Source organism: Pieris napi, chromosome 5 (assembly GCF_905475465.1).
Source record: "Pieris napi chromosome 5, ilPieNapi1.2, whole genome shotgun sequence".
Lineage (NCBI taxonomy): Eukaryota > Metazoa > Arthropoda > Insecta > Lepidoptera > Pieridae > Pieris > Pieris napi.
The window spans coordinates 8,808,603-8,831,365 of NC_062238.1; the positions used below are offsets into that span (position 1 = coordinate 8,808,603).

Below are 22,763 nucleotides of genomic sequence, written 5' to 3' on the forward strand. Positions count from 1 at the left end.
TAATAATAATTTATTATCTCCCATATAACATTTGCAACAAACTTACACATTACATTTAAGAAGGTATTGGGAGACTGGTTTCCAAACTAGGTAAGAACCTGTGATATGGATAATGTAGTAAGAGAACACGATGTTATTTGTTTTATTAGAATGGCAACACCACGCAATATCATAGACATCTTACAGGTTGTAAATTGTCAATGTGTCAAAGTCAATTTGTCATTAGTGCGGTGAAACGACCGTTTAATCTGCGACATATTATGTAGATTTATAACAGTAACATTATCATACCAAGGATTTGTTTTATTTAAACGAATTAGAGGCTTCTAATTAAGTGGACAGTCCTAAAACCCTGCCATTTCAGGATTTGTATGTCCCGGCTGGTCTTAAATGGTTGTGATTTTAGGACCGTTTTAGAGTACATTTAAAGTACACTCAATTTCTAATGGACTTTGAACGCCTAATGTGGTTTGAAAAATTTTATTATACGTGGAAAAAGTATAGACCTTGAAACGAAAATATATTTACAATTTATTTGATAAATTATATTTTTGTTTTAATTGATATTCTGAAAATTTGAATTGCGATGAATAGTGTATATAAAATATTGCGTGTTATATATAGTGTTAGATTTTAATGTGATTTTGATGATTATAGATTATCGTTTTTATTAATTCATAGTTAGCGTTTTCCAAAAAATTCATGATGTTAAGTGAGAGCTACTAATCTTTACAAAATTGTTCACAAACTTCAGTAAATCTTAGTTTTTATTTAAAATATGTCATTTTGTCATAATACTATCCAAAAGTTTTACACGAAAAAAAATTCAAACTCGTCTACTCTCTGTGCAAGCACAGCCGAACATTTCAAAATCGTACAAAAACCAATGATTTCGAAATTAAACATAACTTTTAGTTTATAATACTGACTTAAAAGATATTGCAGATTTAACATAACGCTAATTTGGATTAAGATTTAATGTTAGTCAGTAACGTCGAACTAAATAGTCAAGACTCCATAATCTTAGTTATTGCAACAATTCTCCGCATCGGAATAAAAACAATAGCTCGCATTGATGAAAGCTTTCTCGTGTTCACTTCGCTATTTTATTGTTCCCGATTGCAAACACTCTGGATGCAATGGGAATTTATTGACATTAAAGCTCATTTACAGATTACCCAGTAGATTACGCCGAAGTCCAATGGTGATCAGTTACAGTAGAACACGTACAACAATGGACTTTAGTACTTAAATTTGTACTAATAGTTTAAGAATTGGAAATTGTAAAATAATATGCAATATCTATGTTAACGTAAAATTGTAAAAACCGTTAGATTGTAATCTATCGGTTATCGGTATTCGGTAGATTGTACTACACTAACTTAGTTATCATTCAAACTTCTTTGGTCAATTACAGATTAATTTTACTTCCCAACAATTTCATATAACTACCGAATAATAATACGTTAAATTGCAAGCAGTATGTTGAGTTGACAATCTTTCGACAGTTTACAATCTCGCGAGATAGATTACAATCTAACGGTTTTTACAATTTTACGGTGACATCTATACTATACAAGGAAAATCGCATTTAAGTAAATAAAAGGGATTCATACGGATTTGAGAACGGGAAGTAAATGTAAATTTACGTTCCCCTGGGTACTATCATATAGTTTAATTGTATAGAGAAGACTCACGTACAACTAGAAACAAGTAAAACTTTCCGGATAACTTACACTAAGCCGAGTAACAGCTTGTGAGGCGATAAGCCGAGCTAAACACGAGGTGTACCAGATAAGCTTGTTAAGCTGATACCATCGATGTGGACCTAAATAGCGTCATAAAAGACTTGCATTCAGCATGAGATCTATAGTAATAGGTTGTTAGAATATTCACAACCAAATATCTTGGTTCTTGATTTTCTATAATGTATTAAAAAATATAAGCTAAAATGCACTAAAAAGTATTAAATTATATTTATTTTTATTTATATAAAATAATATAGATAATTATGTTTTATTTAGTTTATTTAAGCCCAAAAGCTATTAGGCAAATTTGAAGAGTAAAAATTACACAACGAAGTCAGTTTAAAAGAGCTTCCCTACTTTTGCTACAAAAGATTGTGTTGTTTACCTTTATTATTTTGAATATAGAACTTATTTTTCTTTTCATTTTGAAACCTGGCCTTTTCCAAAATGTTTGTAATACCAAGGAGTTTCCGTTATTATTCTAGAAGGCGCGCAATTCTGTTTCACTTATCTGTAAACGCACCCGTTTTGCGCGTTTGGTTATAGGTATTGCGGTATCTGCTCTTTCGCAGAATTTGTTGTGAAAAAAAAACTGTCACTACAAACAAAAATATAACTTTGTTTTTTAAGTAACAAAAGACAATATAGATTTAGAGCTTATGAATGTAACACAGCTTTTAAGAACACTTTTTGAGCTTATGTTATCCGCTCCAATATCGACTACTACGATACTATTCGCATCTGTAAAACAAAAGTGCTTTTGAGAAATAAAACTTAATGATATCTGTATGCCCCGGAGCTCGGGTGCACTAACAATAATGTTTTATAACAACGAAAATAATCACATTGCGATGCTCACCTCGAGATTGGAAGTCGTTGGAGTTTCGCGGCTACCCCGTTAAGGCGGCAAAGATTATTCGAGATTATTCTGTCATATTCTTAGAATACATTTTTATCTTTATTGCTTTAAAGTTGACAATATTCAGAGGGTTTTCTTCCCTAATGCCTTAGGCCGTTTCTCCACTGCTCCGGTCCGGAAAACGTTAATTACCGATCCGATTTAGAAACTCACAACAGTACTTACGTACTTCTCCACTACTCCGGCATCCGGTTTTTAACCATCCGATAACTTGTTAGATCGGAACGCGGTGTTTTATCGGTCCAAGTATATCCAATAATACAAGAGGTTATAAATTATTATTCACAGGTTTATTTATAGTTTCTTTAATTTGAAAGAATCTGGATAACCTGGACCAAACCAAATTATGTTGCTATTTATTTATATTTTTATACCATAGTATTAGTGAACTATTTGTTAAGTAGATTATAATATTTTAAGATAGACAATATAAAAAAAGTAATAAACTTGCCATGGCAATAAAATATTCAGAATTTAGAACGTTTTATTAATAAAATAAAGTATATGGGTTTAAGTAATATAAGTGTTGCATGATAAATATACAAGTATCGATTATTGTCGGATCGGATATAGTGGAGAAGCGCAATCTGGCCTTCCGATATTTTTCTCATGACTCATTCCGGTATCTGACGCCGGATCGGAGCAGTGGAGAAAGGGCCTTAGAACCGTGGAACGATTTTCGGTTTTCGTCACATTCTTTTCCAATACAAAGCACTATATTATTATTTCTCCGGGAATTAAACTTAAATGAAACACAAACCATGCGCTTGCTATAGATTGATGAATTTATCTAAAAAATACAGAATTTCAACCTAAATATTGAAAGCCTGCCGTGCGATTCTGTAACTCACTTTTCGAACTCACACGGCGGCGGTCGCGCTCAAATCAGTCGTAAAGCAGTCATTTTAAGCGCGACCGCCGCTGCGAAAACCGCTGTGTGAGTTTGAAAAGTGAGTTACAGAATCGCAAGGCTGTAAAGAAAATGTATCAAGAAAGCAGATACAGAGATCTGAGGCCAACACAAAGATCGGTAGCGCCACTGTTGCAAAAATGTAAATTTAGTTGTCTTAAAACGTATTTATAATAAAGACACAGGAAAATACATAAAACCTTATTTGCAAACTGTTATATCAAACGAAAAATATTACCTATAAACGAAAACATATATTAAAATATAAATCCTGGCTATATAATACTCTTTTGTGGATTATCTGCAACGTTTTCATCTATGAGGAGAAGCGTTGTTTTCTGGAAATTAGACAGAGCTTCAGTGCTCGCGGCGGAAAGCTTATTTACATAGAGAGTGGGTAGACCCTGAAATACTGATTATTTCTATTATTTCGCCCCACACTCCTATTTCATTTCTTTAATTCCTCATCTTAGATGAATTTGCATAAATGTTTGTCCGTTTGAGCTTTAGCCGACAAAGCTAATATAATTTAGGTGAATAATTTGTTTTCAGTTAAAAATGTTTTTGAACTCGAACGACATTTTTGGGCAATCGACTGCTTGTAAACCGTTTTGGTTAAGTTTTGGAGGAAAACCTGATTTTTATTTAACCTAGTCTAAGATTACTTTGGAGATCTACGTTTTTTTTATGTTACGAGGCAGGAGGCCAGGATTCTCATCTGATGTTAAGTGATACCACCGCCCATGGAAACTCGCACTGCCTAAAGGCTCGCAAGCGCGCTGCCGGCCTTTTAAGAATTGGTAAGATCTACGTAGCTCCACATATGAATCGGCATGTTAGTTACCATAGTTACGACTTATTTGGATATTTTAATTTCTTTGCACATAAGTTTTTATTGTGTAAACATAAATTAGCATTCAAGCAGCTGGGTGTGCTTAGCAAGGCAAGACGGTACTTGACTCTGGGCCATCGCTTGCAACTGCATACAGCGCAAATTCACCACATGGAGTGCCCTTGTCAGCTCTGAGTGGGAGCTCCCTAGTATTAGCTCCATTCACTTACCGTATTCAACGAAGAGCGTTTCGAACCGTCGACGACCAAAGCCCTTTCGGTGCGGCTGGGTTTGGATTAATAACTGCAGCTAAGTTTCATCGTCGGACATTGAGGCATAATACGAATTCCACCCGTATCACCTCGATGTCCGTCATTCCAGAACTGAGCGTTGAAAGGCAGTTAGACTCAGCTACCCACTGAAGTATTTTCGAACCAATTTGACTTCGGGTTCTTTAAGAAAAGATCATACCAATTCTTAAAAGGCCGACAACGCACGCGAGCCCTTTGAGTGTCGATGACCCCTGACATCACTTAAAATCAATTGAGCCTGTTTCACCCTATTCTATAATTAAAATAGATAGTTAATAATTTATTCATATGGGTAACACAATGTACACTTCTAATTTTACATTTACTGCCAGTTCTCAAATCAAGGGCGTAGAACGGGAGAGAAGAACTGGCAATAAATTGTCCGCTAGTCTTTTTAATTGCCGATAATACGGTACAGTAACAAAATACGGTATTATATCTTAAGGTTAAGTACGACAGGCTGCCTTATTGCTCATAAGCGTACCTCTTTCAGGTACTTCCGTACAATCACAGGCTTAGGTAGATATGATATACAGGGTGTCCCATAAAGAATTAAAATCTTAAACCATAATTATTAACTAATTTTTTTTATATAAATAATAAATCCTGAAATCTAAAATAGACGATGCATGCTTTAAAATAGGAATCGCCCTATATCACCGTGCCTTTAGAATTCTAAGCAAACAAAACAAAGGAATTACAGTTGATTTAGGGAAATTATATTTTAAGCACTAACCAGTTTATAATATTAATTAACCATCTTCTAATAACACGTATTGTTGCAGCATGATTAAGATGCAAATTGCTTTGTACTCAGCTCTATGATATATAGATCATAATTATGTTATAGCGATGATAAATCTACGCGAGAAATATGATTTAGTTTGTGATATTATAATGGATATTGAATTATTGGTTTGTTTTAGTTATCACTATTTTAACCAAAAACTAAATTCAAGACAGTTCGTAATTCAATATATTCGATTCGAAATTATCACTGAATAAATTCAAAACTCTCGTTAAACGTAAATTAATCAACATAACTTTTTATAAATTTGACGATTATTTAAATGATCCTAATCCTTGGGATTGATTTGCTTCAGTTCAAATATTTATAGCTGCTGTGCCTTACAATCAATTTGTATGACTCAAAACTTGCCGATTAAATAGAGTGGCGGAGAGTTTCTTGCGAGTTCTTCTTGCCCTCTTCTTGAACTGGTGAACTGGTAGTTAATGTCACTGTATACGTATAATTTCGTGCCAGTTCTTCTTGCCCTCTACGCCTTGCGAACTGGCGAACTGGTAGTCAATGTAAGTGTATAATTAATTTAACATCTTTTGTTTTCGTTCATAAGTGTACTTGGTTACCTATATGAATAAAGTTATTTTAAGTTTGAGATACATTAATAATAATAATAGTAACTTTGTAATTTTTGTCTTGTTCTATTGGTCATGTTTCGTAATAGATAAGTGGGTGATCAGTATGGTATCGTATTTATTATAAACTTTGTTTTTATTATATACAATAATGAATTATATTATGAGCCATGGAATATCGAATATAATATTTATAAAGTGTTGTAATTGTAATGGGAGACATATTTCTTCTGTACCTACTTCATTAGCTATATTTTATTATATTATTATCAAAACAAGTAAATCTAATATATAAAATTCTCGTGTCGCGGTATTTGTAGTTAAACTCCTCCGAAACGGCTTGACTGATTCTCATGAAATTTTGTGTGCATATTGGGTATGTCTGAGAATCGGACAACATCTATTTTTCATGCCCCTAAATGTTAAGGGTAGACCCTAAATTATGATTTTTATTTTTTAGGTAATTTTTTTTTTATGATACAGCACTAAAAAATACATACAACCCCTAATTTTCACCCCTCTACGATTAACCCCTATTTTTTATTATAAATGATAAACATGGCAAAACAACGTTTGCCGGATCAGCTAGTTTTCTTATAATGATTTTCTTTGTTACAAGCAAATAATTTCTTGATAGTAGGTACGCATACGTACTTAGAATGGTTTACCCTTCGTAGCCAAGGTTTCAATGTATAACCTAACCATATAAAGTCGTACATAGCCACTAGACTGACATACCTTAGTTTTTATAAACCTTTATATTTAATCAAGACCTAAAGAGTTTTTAGCGCTACTGATTTTATTTTTTTAATATTTAATTAACAAGAGTAATTAATATTTAAAACGACGAAGCTTTCAAGACATCCCTTTAATAACCACAAAGAATTCACTCAATAATGCTAGGAGCTTTAAGCTCGAACCAAAAACCAGCGAGCCAAAAGCTGTAAAAAACTTAACAATTATGTTAATGGCTACGTAAAAAATCCCAAAAGTATCCAGGACTTGACCACAGTTTTACTACTTCCAGTAATTCAAAAATATTCTAATGTTACTGTAAGCTGATTTATAATGATTTTTTATATATTTAACTCGGGTCAAAAATTACTAATGGGGTTATGAAGGAATCGCTAATAAAACCTCCAGGGTAGCCTTGCCGCATCCCACCACGTGATCAGTAAATTCACGGTACTCAAAGGTAATTTATGATGTGTATGATAATAATTATTCATCTAAAAAAAACCCTTCGACTCATTCAAATAGGATAGATTGATAGAACATTGATACAATTTATTCAATAGTATAATATATTTTTTTAAATAGATCGATATTGCCATAAATCAAATAGGCAATGACTTTATTTACCATTTTAGTCAGATTTTAAAAAGTAATCAACTTGAAATACATTTAAAGATATAATATTTTTAAAACACATAAGATTTGATATACTGCCAAATGGTAACAAGTGTATTCATTCATAAATGTTAAATCCTGTATTACTACATTTTTACTTTTATAAGTAATTTGTTAAGTATTTTTTTTTTATATTCTACATATTACTGATAGATATTTTTGTATTACTAAAACTTTACTATATTCTGCTATTGGGCTGGCTTAGTTCCAGCGAGTTCATTAGTAAGGATTAATTGAATCTTGTCGACTTCGCGAACATTCCTTGACTTTGTCTATTGTGTCGATTCTTGTAACGATACTTTGTCAGCTTCCGCGCTTGTTGCTAGTATGACTTTCCTAAATACTCGTATTAAACAATTGAGTGGCGTGGTCTTGGCCTCAGACTGCATTTTTTCTTTTATCATGCTTGCCTTTCTGTGACTTATACAAATAGTCGATTTTTTGCACTAATATAACCCGGTATCCTGACGATGCTTTTCTTTGCAGTAATGTTAAATGCGCAGATAACAAGAAATCCAGTAGTGCGCAGCTATAGTAGGTATTTTTATAGAATACCTGATGTTAAGTGATACCACCGCCCATGGACACTCTCAATGCCAGAGGGCTCGCAAGTGCGTTGCCGACCTTTTAAGAATTGGTACGCTCTTTTTTTGAAGGACGCTAAGTCGAATTGGTCCGGAAAAACTTCAGTGGCAGCTGGTTCCACATAGTAGTGGTGCGCAGCAAAAACTGTCTTGAAAAATGCTCAGTTGTGGAACGGCGGACGTCAAAGTGATACGGGTGGAATTTCGTATTCTGCCTCGACGTCCGTTGATGAAACTCAGCTGCAGGTATTAATCCGAACAACTCGTCTGAACACTCTCGATGGTGAATGCGGTAGAAGATAAAGAGTTCGACCTCAGGACTAAGTGTCGCATTCTCAAGCTACAATCCAACATAATATAATAAGCACCAAAATCAATTATTAATTTAAAGTGATATATTCAACCCCAAAGTGTTTTAATTCAAAGTCGGCTCAAGATTACTATTCGAAATGTGGAAATCCAAACCACAAACGCCTATCAATCGTATTACTGCCGCATGAGCGACCACTTAAATTAGAAATCCAGATGAATTATCGTTTAAATCGATTCAAAAGCCAGTTATTAGTAGTCACTAGTCATGGTAGGCATACAGATTGCAGATTACAAGCTCTTTGACTACCGTTCTATTAGTTTGATTTTCCGGCAATAGTGTATGGAAATCTATTATATACTGATCATTGTTGGCCTAGTGGCTTCAGACGACTCTCATCCCTGAGGTCGAAGGTTCGATCCGCGGCTGTGCACCAATTGACTTTCTTTCCACGTACGCATTTAACATTCGCTCGAACGGTGAAGGAACACATCGTGAGGAAAACGGCTTGCCTTAGAAGCAAAAACCAATTCAGAATTCACTATATTGACAAATGATCATGAAATAGATACAGAAATCTGAACTTAAAAAGTTGTAGATGTTGCAACGCTACTAATTTATTTTTATTTCTTATGGTTTATGTTATAAGATATTTATGTAACTAATGGTTAATTCAAAGGTTAATTCTTAAAAAATATATATGAAATATACTCGTACATGTTATAGTAGTTCAAAAACGAACACAAGATGACTAAAACATAATTATGAATGAAATCCGACGTAAAAACCCTTTATGTTATATTATGGTAATTAAATGTAAAAATAATAATTCAAATATATAATATGTTCGTGAATGCCCTCTGAATGTCTCAAGAACTTTGCAACGCGTTTGATGTCTATGACATTGGTACGTCGACGTTTAATCACGCACTTATTATATGTTAAATGCTGCGATAAAACTTATATTTATGAGCTTATTGTAATCTTACTACGTTCTAGATTGACTTGACACGTTAATGAAACAAGTAACGATCCCCTTTATTGATATAAATTAAATCTGTCTTACGCTTTAACTTTTTTCAGTAAATCTGTGTTTATTTTGCGATGAAGAAACAGATATAATACTTCAATTAAAACTGTACGATTCGAATATTGAACGTTCTTTACAGAATACTAAATCTCAATGTTGTTACATATAATTCCTGGAAATGCGCTGTTATTTATTTTATCATAACGGAAATACATACGTACTGTAGCTATATCTAACATTTCAATTAATATTGGTGCATGTGCGCCTGGAATGTTTCCTAGAAAATATTCTTCACAAAGCGAACTGTAAATATTATTTTACCTATTAATTGTAGAGCAGTGTTGGCTTCGGCGTGCGACTCTCATCCTTGAGGTCGTAGGTTCGATCCCCAGCTGTGCACCAATGGACTTTCTTTCTATGTGTGAATTTAACATTCGCTCGAACGGTAAAGGTAAACATCGTGAGGAAACCGGCATGTCTTAGACCCAAAAAGTCAACGGCGTGCGTCAGGCACAGAAGGCTGATCACCTACTTGCCTATTAGCTTAACAAATGATCATGAAACAGATACAAAAATCTGAGGCCCAGACCTAAAAAGGTCGTAGCGCCACTGATTTTTTTTTATTAATTGTTGATGCAGGAATGAAATTTATACGAGTCATTAAAATTCATACCAATTTTTTAATTCCTCATTTGTTAAAATAACACAAAAACTTCAAACACTTTAGTTATATTTATGTAATGCCCTATGTGAGTTTGGGCATCTGATTTCAGATGCCGTTATTTACCGTAGAAATTTCGTGTTTTTTTTTGTATTTTCTCACGATGTTTACCTTCACCGTACAGTAAATGCGCAGATAAAAAGAAAAATATATGGGTGCATAGTCGGGATTTTAAATGCAGGACCTTAATAAGAGTTGCATGCTCAAACCACAAGTTAACATGCTCTGTTTTAAACAAAATTCATATATATTTAGGAACTTGACATTTATTTTATTAATCAGGTTGATAAAGAAATATTAATTCTCATTAACATAGTACTATATATTTATAGCGTATTGGATAAGCCATAATTCCCTTGTAATCACTGATATTTAATAATAAGTATTACTAATGAATTCAATCCGATTATAACAGTTTAATTAATATCAAAGCCAATATAACCATTAACCGCCCTCATAAACATTGTATTTGCTAATGGATATTATTTTATGTACGCAACGGTTCAGTAATAACTAATTATCCTATATCTACGTTGGAATATAATACATTTATTAACTTTTTAGTACATATCATCGCTGTTATTTACCGAACTATATAAATGGACCTATTCTCATACATTTTAAATATATGTATAATCATAATAAAAAACTGTCAATGCATAGGAGATTTTTATACAAATAAATATTGTACGGTAGTCTCAAATAGACCATATATATGCAATATCGATTAGATATCCAGCAAAACCTTTTACATTGCTACATTACAGTAGATGTGTTACCCTCGTGACGCGGGATTTCCTACTACTGCCGTGCGTTGAAACCCACATATCAATGGATTTATTATTTACTAGTAGACTCGGCCAAGCGTTGCTATGGCTAAGATTTTTGTTATATTACATAGTAGTAAACTATTCAAGAGAAAAGGCAGGAGAACACCAATCCACCATGCTTTTTTGGTGGTTATGCCATTAAATTGTAGCTTATGTGAAACGTTGGTAATTATTTTGATAAGGATTAATACCAGCTAGGTACGAATAAAGAGCCTTTTCTAGCGGTGGTATTTTCATAAAAAAATAATAATAAAAGGACGCTTATTGTGACGTAACTATAAAAGATAGAGACATGCTGTCGCGACATTTTTTATAGAAAGTGATGTGTCCTGAAAAATTGTAAAACATCATTTTGTTCTATCATTAATAGTTTTCGCAGCGCACACGATTGAAGAAAGTTTTTTGTTTATTTTTTTACACCTCGGGTTAGATTATTTAAGTTCTAGTAAGCATCCCTAATTTTTTAAATTTGAAAATGAGTCATATGTCACTCGGGAATAGTGTAGCTTTCCAACGGTGAAAGAATTTTTGAAATCGGTCCAGTATTTTCAGAGCCTGTTCATTTCAAACAAACAAAAAATCAAACCTTTCCTCTTTATAATATTAGTATGGATACACGTAGTTATCGCTATCACTGTGAAATAGTCTTGTTTCCAAAAAGCACAACTAATAGAATTATTTTATGACAGGAAAGCTAATCAGGTTTTTTATTTATGCAACTTAGTTTCAATATACTCGTAAATCGTTACTTAATTAAATACATTGAATATTATTGTAGATAGAAACTTTTTTTTTAATTCTAAATGATTTCCTTGGTAATACGGGTTGCAGACCAAGAGCTAAGCTAAGTTAGTTTAGCTTAGCTCGCATAGCTGACGCAGTTTTCCATACTTGTGTGCAGACCGCAAACTATGCGAACTAAGCTATGTGAGCTAACTAAAATATGCGAAGCTAAGTTAGTTGTGTATGCCGATGCGCAGCTACACGAGCTAAGCTAAGCCCCTCCCGCTACCCCGCACACCATTTGCACATCCTTCGCCACACTGACTGAGCTTTGGCTTAGCTGTTGGTGTGCACGCTATTTATTTCTAGCTTAGCTTAGCCTAGCTTGCTTGGCATAGCTTAGTTTAGCCTTGGCATAGCTTAGTTTTCGGTCTGCAACCGGCTTTAGGGTTGTCGTCGAAGAAAACCTTTAAATAATTCTGAAGCAGTTCTAACTATTATTCCACTCCCAGAACTACAAGAGTGCTGCGTTGAGCGATGACCGCCCTGCGCGTGTAGCAGCAGGTCGCGTACTGAGCCGTCGTTTTCGTGGAAAACAGCAGATGGATTAAAAGGAGTATTATAATCCAGGGGAAATTGGAACAACCGTATTGTGCTATATGTGAAATGTTAGAATAGTATGTATCTAGTTGTTGCCTACTGTACGAATTGTATGAGTATTATCTTAAAATAAAAGGGAAGTTGTTTATGTTTTTTATGTTCAGTAATAAAAATGTGTCGTATCGCATATAAAAAGGGATTTTAATCATATTAAAGGGCCTGTTAGATTATGACAGTGACTATGCCAAAATATGTCATGAATACCATGAAACAGCATATCACGGGAAAATAATACAATCACTTAGAGTCAACTTCAATATGTCAAATATGATAAGGGTCATAATGGCTAGAAACACAATACCGACTAAAATGTATAGTACCTTATTTGAGTTTTTATTTTTATTGTTATATTCACAAGCACAAACAAAAACGGGTTTCGCATTCATTTGTTTATTTGCATAACATATGCGGGTTTCTTCAGAATACTCTCCTTCACCGTATGAGCGAGTTGCTCACCTGTGATTCGAAGTTACGACCACAGGTTTGCACAACAGTTGTACGCAGGCAACACTTCTCATGTATGTTAGTACACAATTGTCATGAATATTTGCATTTCTTACTCCTTTATCAGAGTTCTAATAAATCGTAGTTGAAATAAATCGCAAACTTGAGCACTCGGCGAATTATCAAGTTTGGTCGACTTCAGTTATTTGTCTTCCTTTCTTCGCTGAACTTTTCCGCATTAATTACTTACTAATTGTGCACTGTTACTTCTATCAACATTGTTTTATTTTATTAAAACATCTAAGGATTTACGTTATTTATGCAATTAACAGGTTAGCAAAATGTCTCAGGTAATTTATGTTACCTTAGAAAAAATTGAGTTTTTTCAATTAAAAGTACATAGATTAAAAATGTATATCATAGAAATTTTTACAATTAATTTTACTACTAATAATTTAGAAGAATATACATATCGGCAATATGCACTTAAACAATGACGAAAATTTTAATACTAGCCCGAGCTGTTTACTTACTAAAAACAAAACAGACTAAAGAAGAAATAAAAAGATACTATCGATCCGAGACTAGACGTTGATAATATTTAAAATTGCAGTAGAGGGAGGTTGTAAAGGAGGCGACAAACTATTTCTTATTGGACAAAGACGAACTCTGAGACTGACAAAGTAAAAATGTACCGCTCTAGAACTTTTTATTTTCGATACACTGTAAAGAAACGTGCACTTACTATTTGTTCTCGCAATAGTTACGATATACTTCGTAACGGTCTAAGAGGAGTATCAATCTTACCTCTTAAAATTTGTGGCGAATATTAGCCCAGTAGTAGACATTGGAGAAACAGAAAAGCTGCCTATTATGATATAAAAAAAAGCATTTGATTTGGTTGGCTAGGTAGGTAGGTAGGTAGGTAGGCTATTGCAGAAGTTTGCACAAGTATGAATTACTCCATACTATACCATAGGTACATTAAACAGTATGGCAACTTTTATGGTAAACTTACGAGATCAGGCGTGACGCAAGGCAGTAATTTGGGACCGTTGGAATGACGTCAAGAATTTGCTCTTACAAGTTCTTACTCTTCGCTGATAATCTGACTGTAGACGGCTGCAGTAAGACATGTATCAAGTGGGTAATTGAAGCATGACAAATAGATGTAGTTTAATTTATCAAAATGCAATGTTATATCGTTCTCGAGAGCGCGTTTCACGACTCGATACAATTCTACCATTAGTGGTGTAGTGTTAGAGTTTCAGAGGTCTTGAACATTTATACAATATTAATTACAATTATTTTTTTATTAGCAATTGTTGCTTATTAGTTCGTTTTTTGCAATGGATGCTGACCTATTAATGTGCTGAGATTAACTTAATTTTTTGCTAACAAAAAGCTAAACAAAATGTTATCTTAGGGTAATCAAAATCGGAATTTTGTCAAGCATATTTTAGTGCTATTGTTTTCACATTATTATACAATGTTAAGTCTTAAGTTACAATATTTGCTAGCAGTTCTTAATTTGGTATAACTCTGTGAAGAAACCATAGAAAAAGTAAATCAATTTCATTTCGAAAAAATAATTTGTATAAATAACAAATGGTTGAGGTATTTACGTTTCAAGCTTTCAACAATGCAGCCGTTGTAGCAAATAATTTAACACCGACTCGTGTTCTTAACTTGTTATCGGAACGCACGTTTTTTGCATAAGAATACAAATGTTTAAAGAACGGCTTTATCGCTATAATAATTTTTTTATGTTATACATTTATAAACATGGAATTTTTATAATTTAATCCGTATTACGTATTTTGATTGAAGCATAATAACAACTTCCTGTATTATTATGCTTATATCAAAAAATGTTTAAAGAAGGAAGGGCAGTATCTTTATAAGAGCAAGTAGTTACTTGACTTATTAGGTTAATATGGTTCAGTTTAGTCTATTTCACTTAGAATTTTTGCTTCGCATTATGTAGGTTCTGGCCAAAAGAGGATTTCCGAACCAATTGGACTTAAGGTATAGAGAAGTCAGTCAGCTATCCGGACACTAATAGTCAAATTTTTGGGTTTAAGACGTACCGATTTCCTCACGATGTTTCCCTTCACCGTAGGAAAACGTTTTAATTGGCAATGATTATTGGCCCAGCTGCGATTTGAATGACCGGCGGGTAAAAGTTACAATTCTCAGAAATGTGTTAAGTTCCGTTGTCAAGTAACGAAGAAAAAGAAGCTTAAAGAAAACACCTTTTTAACGGTTTGAAGCTATGTATTATTATAAACTTATAATTAATTTACATAATTTTAAATTTTTCCCGACGTTTCGCGTGCTTTACAGCGTGCGTGGTCACGGTGACTGAAGACAAAAGGTGTTAAATGTCAAAAAGTATCACTGCTGTAGAAAAGGTTATATATGTATTTATTTCCCCGGACTTGAAATCGACTAAGAGATGAAGGGTTTAGGGAGATGAAATTTAAAATTATGTAAAATAATTGTAAGTATCAAATGATACATAGCTTCAATCCGTTAAAAAAAATATTGGTTGTTTGTAAAGTAGGTTTACGATCGAGATGTTTACGTGATAACGTCTTATTGGTGATATAAGTTTTTGGGAAGTAAGGAATTAATGAAGATAACAATTTTTTCAAATTTTAAATTACATCTATCGTTTTATTCACACTTTTGATGATAAATTTCGGGTGTAAAATGACAATTTTTCTTCATACATTCACGGAATGACTGGCAGCGCTCGAGATGAGACGGGAGATCGGTCCGTCTCTCTCTCGTTATACCTGCGATCGCGCTCGTGAGGTTTTGGTGTGACACAAGTTTCTGAACATGTCACCCGACTAAAACGATTTTAAAGACGTTTTCACGCCAAAAAGTGTTTTCTTTAAGTTATGTTAATAAAAGACTATAATATATAAGATGCTTTTTGTAATTTTAATTGTTTTAATGTATAAAAATTATACATAATTTTGTATATCTTAATAATTGTCCTTTAACATTTCATTAATCCATGTTAATCCCTCGTAAACTTTTGCACATAATCCCGAACGTTTTGGATCAGTAGGCTTGGACACTATTTGGATGACTCCCACAATTTGTTTGTTCTTGTTAACTACTGGCCCTCCGATGTCACTCTAAAAGAAAATCTTATGTTAGTAACGCACATAAGCAAAAACAGATAAAATTAACTATTTTATATGAACCCAATAATTCTAAGAAGGTTTTACAACGTTCTTGAAACGTTTTAACACATCACCTTTGTCATATTTGGACACCTTGGTTGCTAATAGATAACTCTAATAACTTATTACGGTATCATGTAGAGAAAAATTCAGAGTAAGACTACATCATATGTGTGACTAGTGTTTGTCAAATTCAATATATTTGATATACACGAGAAATCATCTTAATCTCGACTCAATCTGAGGATTATAGCGTATATTTATTTTTAAGTCCTGTCACTATATTGTTTGATTAAATATTTATCAAACAACAAATCCAGCGACTATGGAAATTGAATTCAGCGCATTTTAATTGGCTGGAAAAACTTGCTGTGAAAGTCCCGTCCCATTTGTTTGAATATTGAATGTATACTCAAAGGGCTACTTACGAAGTCTTCTTCATAGGTATCAAATTCTTTGTTATTCTTAATGGCTAAAGTAGACTTATGAGGCTCATATTGAACACAATGATAGTCGCCACATACGTATTTTTCTAAAGATGTTACATTTTTCACTAGTAAATTATTTGTTGGTTTTTTATCCTGAAACATAAACAATTTTATATTAATTTTACTAGTATGAAGTGGTTGTTTTTATACAATAAATAACAATAACCTTTTTTATTTATTTTTAATGTTACAGTAAATAAATAATAATATAATATAAGTAATAAATGTTACAGTGGTATTTTTGTATGTTGTGGATTATTTTAAGTTACATAAATTAGATTAATAATGGCAAAAATTGTTTTTAGAGTTAATCCCATCTTGGGTAAGTGCCTTTTCCATTCGTTTCAATATTGCCAGGTTTTAGTTTGGTACAGCCACACTATCTGCCCGCGTCATAAACGAGATCATCCGGCCACCTTCGCCGCGGAATGCCAATGCTTATTTTCGTAATGTCCATCGTTATACTGCACGAGTATATAACGTTATCTTTTATTTTTACTAGCAACTGTTTGCAGTTTGTCATATTCACTAGTTATTTTGTCTATATTAACGTTGAAACTGGCTCGTGTGCTTTCTTAGTTCAGAGATTCTATCATTAATTGTTTGTCGTAAGCTGTTTCGAGTAATAAAACTAGATTCTTGGTATCTTTCGGTTGAAAGTAGGGGCATCACGTTGTAACAGCAGGTTTTATATTGTCACATAGCAAATTTTATTTAATACTAACCTTGTATTACCACAGTAGGTATAGCTCTATGTACGAAATACAATAATTAATAATCAATTTAAAAGCAATCGATAAGTAACTAAAAGACAATCCTAATCTATATATAATTAATATTTATCGCGGCGTTAGCGTGGTTCCCAACTCAAATTTGAACACTTACAGGTATAAAACATGGATTGTAATTAGTACGGTGTATGTTGATACGGCTACCATTGTTTTAAGCGAAATATCATCGCGAATGGACGTTTTATCATTGATATACAAAAAACCCAAGATGCACAGTCTCGAATAAAAGTAACGCTCGAAAGTGTCCCGAAACACTATTTCTGTCCCTTTCTATAACAGTATGTCTATAACAGTATATGTTACAAGCATATATTATTGCAAAATCAACCTTACGCGAATTGCTTAAAGTTGTTATTACAACGCAGTGTATACGTACTTAAATAAATAAAATTTTACGACCGACCGTGGTCGGTAGGACAAGGTATTGAGTGGAGTCGAACATGACTTTTTTATTTACAACTATTTAACATAATTTTACTCATTTTTTGAGGACGTTTTTTTGACGTTGAGTGTGCATCTTGGGTTTTTTGTATATCAATGCGTTTTATAATCAGACTAAATTTGTTCGTGATACAACATTGTCAAGACAAATATGACGTGGCGTGTCAGTTGCCGCAGACCGATACTCCTTGCTACGTCTTGCCTACACAAAATGGTGTCAAGCCCCTTTGCAGTTATGGTAGTATCTTTGAATCTAAATATTATATTAAACAAAGTCATGTTAGTCCGATGTTAGTTATCTCTTTTTTGGTGGATTATTCTCCGCTCCGAATAGCAGAATAAGTAAAATATCGGTGTAAAACTGCCATTATTTTTTCGCAATGACAGGCAATAAAACATTTCTGTATTTCTGACACCTCTTGAAAGTAAATTTAAGTTTTAGTGACATAGAATACGGGCCTTCGACTTACTGGTTTTGCATCACTGTACAAGTATAATTTGCGCAAGTAGAAAAATATACCATAGTTGCCGATATTTTAACGCAGAACCTTAAGGGTTGACTGTCAAACGTGTAAGTCACTAATCTAACATCGATTTGATGATAGTTGCACTAACCCCTTTGAGCTTCCATCCAAAGGCTAATAAATTTTCAGCCGGTTTAGTTGGAGCTGTGGGAAGTTCAATCGGTAACACGAGTTTGCTGTACGATATATCCTCTTTAGTCTTCAAAAGCGCAAAGAAATACGCGAAATCCATGTAATCGTAGTTCGGGTGAACTTTTATTTTTTTTACATGAACACTTAAAGCCTTTGAATCTGTTTTGTCAACTGTTCCCATGACAACAAGCAGGTCCTTCGGTTGTTTACTGGAAACAGTTATATTTGTTACACTTTAAACTTCGTGCTATCTAGATATTTCTATAAAAGAGATATGTATATATATATTCGAGAATAGTTCAGACTATTAGAATTGAAAATTTGAAAGATTACAATTATATGTATTTTGATTATTTTTTTTAAGTTTGAAATTTTGTATTTTAGGTGTGTGTACTGGACGTCTGTCGGGTCCGCTCCTAAACTACTTAACCGATTTCAATCAAATTTACACACATACTTATTGATTTATTACTTTTAAAATAAGACATTTGATAATAAATTTTCTGACGATTGCGACATTCTATAATATTCAATAACAACGTTATATTGACATTTGCTGATCTAACCTTCGTATTTGAATAATCTTTGTAAAACACATAAATACCTAATAAATATAATTAAATTATAAAATGATATTTATTATTTACTTCACTTTATTTATAATGGCAACTATTTATTATTTAAGTTAATATTTAATCATTTCAGTGATATGTATATGCCGTCAATGCCAAAGACGTTTTACTTCAATCGCGCGTAAAGGTTACACGCACACACTTTTTTTATCAAGAAGAGTGCAAAAAGAAATGTTTTTTTTTTTTTAATTTTTTGCTTTATATTATTGCAGTAAATATAGTAAATGTCTCTCTGCGTACAACTTAGCACATAGGAAATAATGTTAAAGCAAGCCTAGGCATAAAGTGGAGATATACAAACCAATATAACTATTGCTTAGCTTAGCTTATTTAATTATGATACAAATACATACTCATAAACAAATTGCGGAGATGTCAAAACCCAATTGCCACGTAATATTGTACCACTACAAATGTGATTGTCTGCCTCTTTGATAGACACTACATATGGAACCTTTTCCCTTGAAATATATTTGGCCTCCACTAAAAAAAATTAACAAGAAATTTCAAAAATCACGATTGTTTTTTAAAATAACGATATTGAAATAATTTATTTAGATCGTATCCAGGGATGTGTTGAATATGTTTTTTGACAATTTAATATAAAAAAATACAAAACATATATTAAAAGTCGAACTCTTCCTTAAATTAGATTAAACAAGAATCCCCTAAATTAAATTATAATAACCGTTTTGCATTATGTTTATCCCTATTAAAATTATATCACCATTTAATAGACCATAGAAATAAAAATAAATGTTCATAAAAATAAAGCCCATTGGTGCACAGCCGGGAATCGAACCCACGACCACAGGGCGGAGAGTCGCACCCTGAAAACACTAGGCAAACAATCAACATTGCTGCAATATATATAGACTATAATATTTCCCGATATTTTTTCATCAAAGTGATTCGAAAACGAATTCACATCTTTAATAAACTGAACATGTTTTCACGTCGTCCAAGGAATGATATAATCAAAAAAGTATATTTTATTCTAATCATCTATAACATGACAAGTTAAATTAAAAATATCTTACCCAAGATGGCTGCCAGCAACGCAATAAATAGCACCGACGACTTCAACATTGTAAAACCAAACACCATTGTACGTATAGTACGAATGTTTTCAGTTTTTATAACAATAAAAATTATAAAAAAGAGGTTCGAATAATTACTTTTTTAATTAAACAAAGGCAGATAAAGTTGTATATAGATAATGTTCAAATAATAATAAACTTATTTAATTTTTAATACTTTACTTGTTTATTTTATTTTTCATCCTCATGTTTGACTCTTTCTGTCAAATTGGGTCTGCGCTATGATGGAAAGAGACATGGAAAATTTAGTTAAAACCGGGCAATTAACGTAAATAGGAATGCTAAACGCTGTCGCAAGACGTCGATAGCCTGACGAATTACCCATATAAAGATTTATCTATATAATATATGTATTTTTAAATAAATATGATATCAGTTAGTGTTATACGACTTTATATAGGTAATCATCGAAACAATAGACGAAATTAATATTTGTAGAAGTTAATTATTTTAATGATAAGTGTATTCGAAAAAAACAGTAGGTATGAAATATTGAAGTCGTTTAAAAGGAATTTATTTGAAGCATATGAGTGATTACGTCATTTCTACATAGGTAGATTCGTAAATATTCCTTACTATCGCTAACTACATTTACTAAATAAAATGCTCGACTGTAGATCATGATCCTGGGTACGATTACAGAATGGATCCGAAAAGAAACCCCAATTATCTATCCAGAATTATTTTTGACGTGGCGGATATCATCGTAATCTGAGGGTCAACTTGTTCGCATACAGTATTATTATTAAAACGGTATCACAAAATTAGTCAAAGTCAAGATATACCTGGATGATGTGGAGAATAAGGATTTTAATTTGCAAACATCACAAAATTACAAGTTCTATAAAAGTTTACAAGTAGAAAAACGTTTCTTTGTGATATGTAAAGAAAAGTCAGATTTTTTTGGGAGCGCGTAAAACCTTGGCCTCAGATTTCGATTTAGTTTCTTGATGAATTGAGTCTGAGTTTAAGCCTGATTTTCTGATCAAAGGCCAGTTTTCTCACGTCGTTTTCCCTCATCCAACGAGCATCAATTAAAATATAATAAAATGCAGTGGCGAGTTAAGTTCGCTGGTGTTTGCTGTATATGGTAAATGAAATATTTTGTTTGAAGCTGGGTAACAACCAATTTAAAATATGGGCTTATATCTAACACAAAATTAGGGGTAGTGGAGAAGCGTCGCTGACAAAAGTTAACGTGTTTTTTTTTTTTTTTTTTTTAATATATTTATTCACAAAAAAGTTACACCTTAAATCAAACCATGCCCCGCAAAACTGCTTACGCAGTTTGACTGCAGGTGACTCGCCTTAAATAAACATAACTTCTAAATCACTAAATTACTAACACTGCTACTACAACTAATACTAATACACTTAATTTACATATAGGTTACAGCATATTTAACAAATGGTTTTTTTAATAAACCTTAGTAAATTAAATAATAAATAATTATTAAATAAGTTTTTATCTAATGCCGCATTGCCATGCCGAAGTGGGCAGGACGAGTGTGTAAACGCGATACTTTAATAAATATATCGCGTTTATAAATCTATAGGGTTTATAAATCTAAGTGACACTTCAATACAAGTGCAGTCGATCTTCTTGGACATCATCGGAAACGAGAATATTAAATTACAATTTATAAGTGTGGTTACTAAAGGGCTCGTTTTGGCTTCAAGTGTATGATTGCCTACATTTTGTTTACGCTTCTACTTATTTACTAAAATATATAATGAAACTTAACTAATGTTAGGTTACATAACTCTAAAAAAATATAGAAAATAATCTCTGATGCAAAAATAACCTTCTGCTGCTAATGAATAACTGTACTATTATAATAATTCTGATTTTGTTTTTACAGAATCTTTAGCCTCCCCATTCCTCCTTGATCCACCTTTATTTCAAAATGCACATATCAGTATACAATATAAACAAAATCTACATAATAATAACAATAGAGATAATAACTCTACACCCTCGCAATTTACGGCAACAATCACTAACGAATAATTTGCGTACATAACAAATGGTAAAGGTATTTATGTGTCAAGCTGTCAACAATGCAGCCGTTGTAATAATTTAACACCGACTCGACTTTCCGGACATTAGTAGTCGATTTTTTTGGACAAAAATGTGCTGGCTAGCTCACGATGTTTCCCTTCACCGTTAAACCTTTGAATTACATAAAAATCACGGCTATTCATTAGCACAGCCGTGATTTGTACGACCGGAGGATTCACAATTCTCAGAATTGTGTTACGTTTCGTCGTCAAATAATGAAAAAAAATAAAAGATGCTTTTTATATTTTTAATTGTTTTAATATATGAAAATTATACAAAATTTTTTATATCTTAATAATTGTCCTTTAACATTTCATTAATCCATGATAATCCTTCGTAAACTCTTGCACATAATCCCGAACGTTTTGGATCAGTAGGCTTGGACACTATTTGGATGACTCCCACAATTTTTTTGTTCTCGTTAACTACTGGCCCTCCGATGTCACTCTAAAGGAAAATATTATGTTAGTAACGCAGTACACATTAGCAAAAACAGATAAAATTAACTATTTTATATGAACCCAATAATTCTAAGAACGTTGTTTAACAGGTTTTACAACGTTCTTGAAACATTTTAACACATC

The 22,763-nt window shown here is 32.8% G+C and overlaps 2 protein-coding genes across 2 annotated transcripts in view; both read right to left on the reverse strand.

Moving 5' to 3' along the window:
• Nucleotides 1-15,738: 15,738 nt before the first annotated feature.
• LOC125049428 (trypsin-4-like) lies at nucleotides 15,739-20,184 on the reverse strand. The gene is made up of 5 exons (XM_047648714.1): nucleotides 20,058-20,184; nucleotides 19,371-19,500; nucleotides 18,345-18,594; nucleotides 16,438-16,590; nucleotides 15,739-15,961 (listed from the first exon to the last, which is right to left on the reverse strand). The coding sequence occupies exons 1-5, from the start codon at nucleotides 20,122-20,124 to the stop codon at nucleotides 15,806-15,808; spliced, it is 756 nt and encodes a 251-aa protein (XP_047504670.1). The 5' UTR covers nucleotides 20,125-20,184; the 3' UTR covers nucleotides 15,739-15,805.
• Nucleotides 20,185-22,444: 2,260 nt separating this feature from the next.
• Nucleotides 22,445-22,763, reverse strand: part of LOC125049426 (trypsin-4-like) — a 42,317-nt gene continuing 41,998 nt past the window's right edge. The window contains exon 5 of the mRNA XM_047648709.1: nucleotides 22,445-22,626. Coding sequence (XP_047504665.1) covers nucleotides 22,471-22,626 — 156 coding nt within the window. The 3' untranslated portion in view covers nucleotides 22,445-22,470. The remainder of the gene's footprint in view (nucleotides 22,627-22,763) is intronic.

Excerpts from the sequence above, each read along its gene's own strand:
- LOC125049428 (XM_047648714.1), bottom strand. The coding sequence starts at position 20,124 with ATGGTGTTTGGTTTTACAATGTTGAAGTCGTCGGTGCTATTTATTGCG. Across the intron at positions 18,595-19,370 it reads TCTCCGCAATTTGTTTATGA|TAAACAACCGAAGGACCTGC; the intron begins GTATGTATTTGT and ends AACTGTTTCCAG. Across the intron at positions 15,962-16,437 it reads ATACCTATGAAGAAGACTTC|AGTGACATCGGAGGGCCAGT; the intron begins GTAAGTAGCCCT and ends ATTTTCTTTTAG.